We start from the raw sequence: 10,519 nt of genomic DNA, 5'->3' as shown, positions 1-10,519 counted from the left end.
CCTAAATCCAGGGTGGAGTTACATCTCCCCCTTCTCTGAAATATAAAAGAACCTTTTGTAATCCTGACTCCACCTTTAGCCAAAGGTGGGTTAATATTTTCATGCAACAATGTAATAGAGTGAAAATTAACATACCAGCCCTTTTCAAAAACATAACATTTCTGCAAAATATACTATACACCTGTAACTTAATATTTTTTAATGCTTTTCTACCAAGTACTATTCCGGAACTTTCGTGTTCCTATACTTTTAAACTATATTGGGGGAACTTTCTGTTTCTATTAACCTTCCCTACACACAAGTACTACAGCATAAATGCATAACATACATTTTAAAAACAGGCTAAGTACATTAAAATACACACAGTAAAACATTTTGTAATTGAAAATATTAGCTATGGAAAATAAAACACATTTAAATTATAAAGAAAATGACTTAATTAAGACAAAGATGCAGGCAGTTAGAAATCAGATCTTTAAATGGGCTAAGCTGTTATTACTCCCTTTTTTAATATTTTACACTACTACCTAATTTTTCCCATTACCAACACCAATTGTGAAATTCCTTCACCTAAAATCAAATGTCCAGATGATTAATTTGTCCCACGCTGTTCTCACCATGTGGTTTACTTCCATAGTCCCAGGCCCCGCAGACGGTTTGGCTGCCTGTGTACAAGGCAAGTGTATTTTCCCTTGAACATAATTAATGCTCATCATAAATAGGTCAGTTTCTATTTCTATTTATAATCTAGAAAAGTCTCACAGACCATCTGAGACTATGAAAGATTCTATAGTATCTAAATCTCCTTTGAAATATATTTCCAGGGCAATCTTAGTATTTTATACAGATCTCACTGGTTATTGCGACCTGGTACAGTGTCTAAACTTACTAAGCAGTACATATTAGGCCCAAGGAAACCTTAACAGTCATTCTGGTAGCAAAGTCATATTTCCATTTCTCTTTTATATTGATTTCCATTATATTTGTGCCTTCTGTCTTAGCTTCTGTCACCATAGAGTGAGGCTACCATTCAAATCCTCATCAGTAAAATTCCCTGCATGTCTCCATGGGACACAATATCTCCATGGAGCAAGTCACCATAATTTTTTCATGAAGCCCTCATATTTCATCTGTGCAAGGCAGATTTGTCTTCCATTGAGAAATTTCATCATTGTGTTCCCATGTTAGAGCTTGATATAACACTCCTCCTGTCCAATTATAACCACCACTATCTGCAATTGTAATTTAGATAGCATTGTTGATTTTTGGAGGCTGTTGAGTAGCTTACTGTGTTAATAACAATTAATAATTGCATTCTCTGAGATCTTCCATATCCTGTTCAGCTTGAGATTCTTCTGAGACTCTCCTGCTTCTCTGAGTTCCTGGCCCTCTCTCCTTTTCTTGAGATACTTCTATTTTTACATCCTTTTCAAAACCTTCTTTCAATTTGCTTGAGACCAATAGTGACAGTGCCATTTAGCTGTGAAATTTATCCTAAGGATCTTACTACAGAGAAGCTATAGTATGATATCTTGCAGACGTGTTACTTTGAACTGAAACATCATGGACTCTGCTGTCAAAATTTCATTCTCTAATGATAATTAAAGAAGCATGAGGCAATGACATATAAGATACATTTACAAGAAGAACCCCTCCACTTGCTAACAGATAGTATCATCTCAAAAATAGTGATAAGGAAAAAGAATAGAAGTCAGAAGTTAGATTGATTTCAAACTGTGCTCAAGTTAATTTGAAAATCAAGTCTTGCGCTTGGCGTGGCTGGCAGGGGAGGCCACGGCGGGGAAAATGGCGGACGGGAAGGCGGGAGAAGACAAGCCGGAGAAGCCGCAGCGGGTTGGAGCCGTCGGAGGTGAACACAACCCCAAAGTCGCGCTTGGACCTGAAGAAGAAGCAGAAAAACCTGTGAAAACTAAGACTGTTTCTTCCAGTAATGGAGGGGAAAGTACCAGTCGCAGCGCTGAGAAGCGATCGGCTGAAGAAGAATCTGCAGACCTCCCCACAAAGCCCACAAAGATCTCCAAGTTTGGATTTGCCATAGGTAGTCAGACGACAAAGAAAGCCTCGGCTATCTCCATCAAACTTGGATCAAATAAGCCTAAAGAAGCAGCTCCAACTCTTGCTCCAAAAACTCTTTCGGTAGCAGCAGCTTTTAATGAAGATGAAGATAGTGAACCAGAGGAAATGCCTCCAGAAGCAAAGATGAGGATGAAAAATATTGGAAGGGATACACCAACATCAGCTGGACCAAACTCATTCAATAAAGGAAAACATGGGTTTTCTGATAACCAGAAGTTATGGGAGCGAAATATAAAGTCTCATCTTGGAAACGTCCATGACCAAGACAATTAAATGATGTGTTTTGAAATTGGGGTTACGGGGTGGGTGTAAAGTTAAAAGGAACAGTTCCCTTTTTTAAAGAATGGTATAAGACTATCTTTGGAGCCGCCTTTTTTTTTGTTTGTTTGTTTGTTTGTTTTTTTTTAAGATTGAGTGGTACACTAATGAGAGTTTGAAATTAGAGGTAATTTATGTTTTATATACAGATTTCAAGACATTTGCTAATTTTGTAGTTTCATGTGATTAGTTCCAAAGGTGACATATAGTAAAATCAGAAATGGTACCTTTTTGAGAATTACATATTTTTTTAGACACAACTATTAGCACACTGAGAAGGAAACAAGTTTTTATCTATTTAAACTGTAAACAATTACTCTCTTAACTCCCTTATTAACCAAAATGGCTCCCAGGAACAGCCTTATAAAGAGGGGAGTACTCTGTTGGGAGGGAAATGTTACGAACTATTGATTGAACGTGAATTAGATAAAATGAAATATAGCTCCCCCCATGGGCATTTTTGTTTGTTTCAAGTCATCGTAGGATTAAGTAATGCATTGCTATCAGTGGATACAGATGCTTAGCTGTTAAACAAATATATAGTCAACTTGAGTATTTGAAGAAGCCCATTTACCTTTGTCTACTTTAATTAGTCTTCAAAGAACAACCATTTGCTACCAAAGTAAATCAGTATTTTGAATGTGCTTCTCTTGGTTTTTGTTATTAGCTAGTTTTCTGTAAGCATTTCCACCAGAATTTGTGGAAATGGTAAGGAAACTGTTTCTTTTAAATGACAAACCACCACCAAAAATTTAAATGTACATAATACTTAAATATTAAGGTGTTTTTATTTTCAAAGAGGTATAGACACCAAAAAAGAAAAAAAAAAAAAGCATTGTATGAAGATGGAAAATAAGAAGATGCACTTTCCTGTAATTTTGTCCAAACATTTAGTTACTAACTTGTGAAATACAACTTGATTTGAGCTTAACACAGGATTTATTTAATGTTTCATCTTTAGTGTATACGTACGTGCTTTCTCATAGGCACATTTTAAGTTACTGAAAACAAAATAATGCATCTTCAAGCATATCTTACGGCTCTTTGACCATATATACTTTGTTAGATCTTTGTGTTGTAGAGGTTTTTTTTTTTTATATTTTTGTATTGTATCTGGGTCTTTTTAATGTGACAGCTAAACATCTTTAAGAACATAGTCACAGGTAAAGCAAGTATAATGCTTGAAAACTACAATGTTAAATTTGAGGCAGCTTCTGACTATTGGATTGGTGGTAACTCTTCATTGAACTTAGTAATAGGTAATAACTCCAGAGAAGCAGCCTGTATATATTCCTAACACTTCTGTTCACTTGCATTTAAGTTTTGTGTAAGTCCCAAGTAAAACAATGGAAATGTATATAGGACTATTCTTACATGATTTAATTTTATCAGGATTCATGAATTTAACTTGCTTTAATGTAGGCAAACGTTTTGTTTTGGTTCATTTTGCTGTTAAAATAACATCCCTCTCCTATATGTTCTTTTCATTCAAATGAATTACTAAAGTTGGGAGAGAAATGACTGAAATGAATGTCTTTACTAAAATACCAATAAATTTGTCAAACTCAAAAAAAAAAAAAAAAAAAAAAAAAAAAAGAAAATCAAGTCTTGCAAAATGTTACATAAATGATTAGTGAATGGACTTTAGACTGATACTTAGGCTTTGATAAGTTGACAGGGAATCTTGTTCTTACATTTTACTGTAAGAATGTGATTAAATTAATGGAAAACACTTATAAATTAAGCAACTGTTTATTTCATTGAAAATTTCCCCATTCTCCCCTTCCAGGAAGTGTTTTTGTGAGGAGGTAAAGAGTGTGGGAGTTAGAGTGGAGGGGGAAAGGGTGTGGACAGACCTTAACAGTACTAAGTTCAACAGCAAGTCTTTCTCCTCTGAGTTTTAAATAAATTCTAACACTATATTTAAAATCATTTTAACTGATTATATCTCCGACTAAATTGCAAATGACATTTATCTTGATCTGTACTTTTAAGGCCTGACAGTTTCCAGACTTGCCTAGCAAGTGTTTCTCAAATGAATAATTTGGCACACATAAGATTATACAAATTACTTTGCTTAGATAGAAGGGTTTGGTGTGTAAAGATGAAATAAAACCTGGAAAAAATGACTTCAACTTTCTCATAGTCCTCTTCAATCAGGTCTTTCCAAAAAAGTTGCAAGGGATAGAAGGAAAGAAAGAATCTTACAAAAATCCAATCAGACCCCTTGCCCTGTTACCTCCTGAGGTAATTCCTTACGTTAGGGCCTTTGTTCATTTTTATCCCTGGACTTCTTGCAGCCAGTCATTCACCTCTTCCACATCCCAGGAATATCAGAATGTACATGGCTTAACATCAGCAAGTCAGTAATTTAAAGAAACTCTTGGTTTAACTTGTGAAACAGTAAACATTTGTCCTAAACTTTCCTAAAAGTATGTGCAACTGCTTCTTTTCTTTGTTAATATAGTATGTATTTCAATTTTTCTTAACTATGGAGAAAATACTGAGAATGTTTGAAATTCTTTGTGCATAAAATATGTACACATAGCACATACCCACCTTCAATGTTTTCCAAACTTTTAAAACTGTGTCTCACTTGGGTAAATGCCACAATTTATGAGATTCGAACTCTCTTAAGAGTGTTTTAAATGTCCAAATGAGCTAAAACTAGATCAAAGCAGAATACCAAGCTTCCAATTTCACCCAAGCTTTCTCTTACTAGTTTGAGAAATCTCTGCATTACATGATTGGACCCTTCTACACACAAAGCTGAAGATGCAGAATTTCTACATTTTAAGTGAGGAGCATAAATTTGTAACTCAGGCTGACCAAGGTACATGGGCCTGTGGGACTCACATTTATGAATTTTGGGTTCAACCTTCTTTGTTTTCTAATAACTAAAGTTTTAAATGCTATAACTTTGAGTAGATAGATAGATAGATAGATAGATAGATAGATAGATAGATAGATGATAGATATGATGAGATCAACATGAGAAGCATTTTAGGAACATCTTTCTCCCTCATGAATTTCTAAATTTTAGTTTATTAAAACTATTGTGGGGGGCAGAGAGATAGCACAGCAGTAGGACCTTTGCCTTGTATGTGGTCCACCTGGGAGGAACCTGGTTTGATTCCTGGCATCCCATATGATCCCCCAGCCTGACAGGGGCAATTTCTGAGTGCAGATCCAGGAGTAACTCCTGAGTGCTGTTGGTGTGGGCCCCAAACCAATCAATCAATCAATAAAGTTAAAAAAAACTACTGTGATTTACAAAGTCCTTCTCAGTTGGGTTTTAGACATCAATGCAAATTCCACCACTGGTGTGACCCCCCTCCACAATGTTCCCAGAGTGTATCCCAAACACCACCCCTTGCCCCCCATTTGCCAATATAACAGGCCCATTTACAGTTTACAGTGTTAGAGTTTGGGTCTCTTGATTCCACATGGGCTTTCCCCCAACATTTTTTATTTCTCCCCAACAATTCAGTTTCTTGATGTAACACAAGCATTTGCATATTTAAATAATATTTTTATTTAAGCACCCTGATTACAAACATATTTGTAGTTGGGTTTCAATTAGAAAAGGAGCAGCCCCCTTCACCAGTGCAACATTCCAACTACCAATATCCCCCATCTCCCTCCTTCCACAACCCCTGTCTGTATGCAAGACACGCATTCTACTTCTCTCACTCATTAACATTGTCATGATAGTTGTTAGTGTAGTTATTTCTTTAATTACACTCACCACTCTTTGTGGTGAGCTTCATATCATGAGCTGGTCCTTCCAGCTCTCATCTATTGTCTTATTTTTCTTAAATCCTAAAGATGATGAGACTATTCTCTGTCTATCTCTCTCCCGCTGACTTATTTTACACAACATAATAGTTACATGACCATCCATGTATAGGGAATTTCATGACTTCATCTATCCTGATGGCTGTATAATTTTCCATTGTGTATATGTAGCACCGTTTCTTTAGCATCTGGGTTGTTTCCAGAGTCTGGCTATTGTAAATAGTGCTGCCATGAATATAGGTGTGAGGAAGGCATTTTTGTATTGCATTTTATGTTCCTAGGAGTGGTATAGCTGGATCTTATGGGAGCTCAATTTCCAGGTTTTTGAGGAACCTCCATATTATTTTCCACAAAGGCTGGACTAGATGGCATTCTCGCCAGCAGTGAATACCAGTTCCTTTCTCCCACATCCCTGCCAGCACTGATTGTTCCTGTTCTTTGTGATGTGTGATATGGTGTGGGTATCTCCTCCCCCAACTTATTTATTCTACCTGAATGATCAGACCTGCCCACACCTGGAATGGGCAGATGAGGAGTCTGCATGGGGGGAGAGAGGGACTAAGAGGGAGCGTTAGAGAGAGAAGTGAAGCAGAAGCAAGAATCAACAGCGAGATTTATAGAGAAATTCAGCATCAGTAATTGAGCATCATCAAAGAAGCAGCAGCAGTAGTTTCAACAAAGAGAGGCAGTCAGTGAGGAAACCTGGCTGAGAGAGTCAGAAGGAGTAGAAAAGTATCTGCTAGGAAAAGACAGTATAGAGGACTTGTGAGGAGGTGTACATCATGGTAGGGACTGTGAAAAAAAGCTGGCTGACTCCTGGAACTTCATCTGTCTGCTTTGTGAATCTCTCTGCCCTCATCTTGCAACTTTCAGACCTGCCAGGCCATCCGGGCTGCGGGAGCCAGGTCTAGCTGAGAAAGGCCTCACCATCCCTATTCAAACACTAGGACACTTTAATTAATTTATATTAAACCAGTAAGATGGTACCTCAATGTTGTTTTGATTTGTGTCTCCCTGATGATTAGTGATGTGGAGTTTTCCATGTGCCTTTTGGCCATTTGTATTTCTTCTTTGAGAAATTGTGTGTTCATTTCCTCTCCCCATTTTTGATGGGGTTATTAGATGTTTTCCCCTTTAAATTCTGTCAATACCTTGTAAATCTTAGACATTAGCCTCTTCTCTAATAGATATTGGGTGAATAGTTTCTCCCATTCTGTGGGTGGCTGTTGTATCCTGTCACTATTTTCTTTGAGGTGCAGAAGCTTCTCAGCTTTATATAGTTCTATCTTTTTATCTCTGCTTTGACTTGTCTGAAGAGTGATGTTTCTTCTTTGAGGATGCCTTTAGTCTCAATGTCATGGAGTGTTTTACCTAAGTATTTTTCCATGTACCTCATGGTTCCAGGTCTGATATCAAGGTCTTTCATTCATTTGGATTTGACCTTTGGCATGGTGTTAGATGGAGTTCTGTTTTTGTTTGTTTGTTTGTTTTGTATGTGGCTGACCAGTTGTCTCAACACCACTTGTTAAAGAGGCTTTCCTTGCTCCATTTTGTATTTCTTATCCCTTTACCAAAGATTAATTGATTGTATGTCTGGGGAACATTCTCTGAAAACTCCAGTCTATTCCAGTGATCCGAGGGTCTTTCTTTATTCCAATACCATGCTATTTTAATGACTATTGCTTTGAAATACAATTTAAAGTTGGGGAAAGGAATGCCTCCCATATTTCTTTTCCTAAGGGTTGTTCTAGTCTAGCTATTCATGGGTGTTTATTTTTCCAAATGAATTTCAGGAGTGTTTGATCCATGGTTTTTTTTTTTTTCGTTTTTTTTTTAAATATATTTTATTTAAACACCTTGATTACACACATGATTGTGTTTGGGTTTCAGTCATGTAAAGAACACCACCCATCACCAGTGCAACGTTCCCATCACCAATGTCCCAAATCTCCCTCCTCCCCACCCGACCCCCGCCTGTACTCTAGACAGGTTTTCTATTTCCCTCGTACATTCTCATTATTAGTATAGTTCAAAACATAGTTATTTCTCTAACTAAACTCGTCCCTGCTTGTGGTGAGCTTCATGAGGTGAGCTGTAACTTCCAGCTCTTTTCTCTTTTGTGTCTGAAAATTATTATTGCAAGAATATCTTTCATTTTTCTTAAAACCCATAGATGAGTGAGACCATTCTGCATTTCTTTCTCTCTCTCTGACTTATTTCACTCAGCATAATAGATTCCGTGTGCATCCATGTATAGGAAAATTTCATGACTTCATCTCTCTTGACAGCTGCATAATATTCCATTGTGTATATGTACCACAGTTTCTTTAGCCATTCGTCTGTTGAAGGGCATCTTGGTTGTTTCCAGAGTCTTGCTATGGTAAATAGTGCTGCAATGAATATAGGTGTAAGGAAGGGATTTTTGTATTGTATTTTTGTGTTCTTAGGGTATATTCCTAGGAGTGGTATAGCTGGGTCATATGGGAGCTCGATTTCCAGTTTTTGGAGGAATCTCCATATCGCTTTCCATAAAGGTTGAACTAAATGGCATTCCCACCAGCGGTGGATAAGAGTTCCTTTCTATCACAGCACTCACAATTTTTCACAGTCGGCCCCACTGGGCAGGCATCTGATCCATGGGTTTTTTCTATGGTGGTTTTTTTCTACAGACCATTGTGATCCTAGATAGTAATCAGTTAAGTCTAGAAGTATGAGCATAGTTTACCTTCCCAATATAATCTTTGCCTCTCCAGTGTTGAGGAATATGGCAAAATTCTGGAATCAAACTGCATAAGAAGATGTAGCAGCTGATTCTCTTGATCAGAAATTATTTTTGCTTTTGGAGAATCATTTCAGGGCTAAGTCATGTTCCTTCCTGAGAAGATGAAGTGACCTCTTGATCTGTGTAGCACTACTAGGTCACTGCAAGAGAATCCAGTCTCTTTTCTCTTGCTAAACAAGCCCTTCTGGTCAGGATTCTGAACTCTGATGCTGCTGAGCCAATTCTCTTGGAGTGACCATGCCCCAGTGCTTACACAGTTGAGCTGACTCAGCCTCTTTGACCTAGTGTGCATTCTAAGATTCCCTGAGACAGCATGTGAATATGTTGGGTGAGGTAAGCAGATGAGGGTGACAATAGATTGGTGATAGAAAAAAATGGGATTAATAGCAGAACAAAACTTTCCAACAGTTTTGGAACAGTGTATGGTGGTGAATCTACTTCTATGGTGTTCTACTTCAGAGACATCCAAAATTGCCATATCTTCAATAAGTACCCTGAGAAAGGGCAATGAATATAAGATAATAATACACAAGTCACAGAAAAGTGAAGTGTAATGCTGACTGAGCATCTGTTGTGTGCTGGTGCCAGGCACTTTTCTTGTATCCTGTTTTACTTCATTCCTATAAAATTTCCAAGCATTAGGTATCTTTATCCCCATAGTGAAAAAAATATTAAAAACCAAATCTTGTCTTTCCAAGTTGCTCAACTCTGAAGTGAAAGTGCAGGTGCAACTACTACAGAGATAGTTCATCAGTGCTCTTTGTAAATCCAGTGATTACTGTGCTAAGACATGCTCCTGGGTTGGTGTAGAGCTGGTCCACTGAGATGTAGGAATATAAACTGAGATCCTGGCCATATCTGCAAGAATCAAGTGTCTATTTTTTAAAAAATAATTTGTTTTAAAAAAAATAATTACATGAACTGTGTGCTGAAAGAAAATAAAGTGATATTCATGATACTTCTTCAGTAACAATATTTCAAACCACATTGTCTAAAAAAATAAAAAGGAGAAGAGAGAGAAGAAAAATGCCTGCCCCAGAGGCAAGCATGAAAGAGGGTAGAGGGGAGGGCGGGAGGACATTGGTGGCTAAAAATGAGAACTGGTGAAGGGTGTTGTACATTGTATGACTGAAACTCAATAATGAATCATTTTTATCAGTTCGAGGGTGAAAACCCCCTACTGTATTATAAACAACCTTGTAACCAGGGTATTTAAATAATAATAACAATAATAATAATAATAATTCATTGAGTTTATCCTACACAGATTAGTGGACCTTTTTCTTCTTTTATTGAATAATAGAATGTAATCTTAATAAAAAATGTTTTTCCTAGTTGGTGTCACTATTGTCACTGTTGTCATAAATGAGCCGAATAAACTGGCAATACAGAAAATATTACAAAATGTTGGGCCTGGAGAGATAGTACAGTGGCATTTGCCTTGCAAGCAGCCAATCCAGGACCTAAGGTGGTTGGTTCGAATCCCGGTGTCCCATATGGTCCCCCGTGCCTGCCAGGAGCTAT

General features: G+C 37.3%; 1 protein-coding gene across 1 annotated transcript; it reads left to right on the top strand.

The window, feature by feature from the left end:
- Nucleotides 1-1,770: 1,770 nt before the first annotated feature.
- On the top strand, nt 1,771-3,447 carry LOC126025523 (PEST proteolytic signal-containing nuclear protein-like). The gene has a single exon (XM_049785322.1). The coding sequence runs from the start codon at nt 1,807-1,809 to the stop codon at nt 2,368-2,370; it is 564 nt and encodes a 187-aa protein (XP_049641279.1). The 5' UTR covers nt 1,771-1,806; the 3' UTR covers nt 2,371-3,447.
- The last annotated feature ends 7,072 nt before the right edge of the window (nt 3,448-10,519 follow it).

Source organism: Suncus etruscus, chromosome 13 (assembly GCF_024139225.1).
Source record: "Suncus etruscus isolate mSunEtr1 chromosome 13, mSunEtr1.pri.cur, whole genome shotgun sequence".
NCBI lineage: Eukaryota > Metazoa > Chordata > Mammalia > Eulipotyphla > Soricidae > Suncus > Suncus etruscus.
Note: the sequence above shows the minus strand (reverse complement) of the source record. Positions and strands in the feature narration are given on the sequence as shown.

What these genes read in the sequence shown, in the direction of transcription:
- LOC126025523 (XM_049785322.1), top strand. Translation starts at nt 1,807, where the DNA reads ATGGCGGACGGGAAGGCGGGAGAAGACAAGCCGGAGAAGCCGCAGCGG.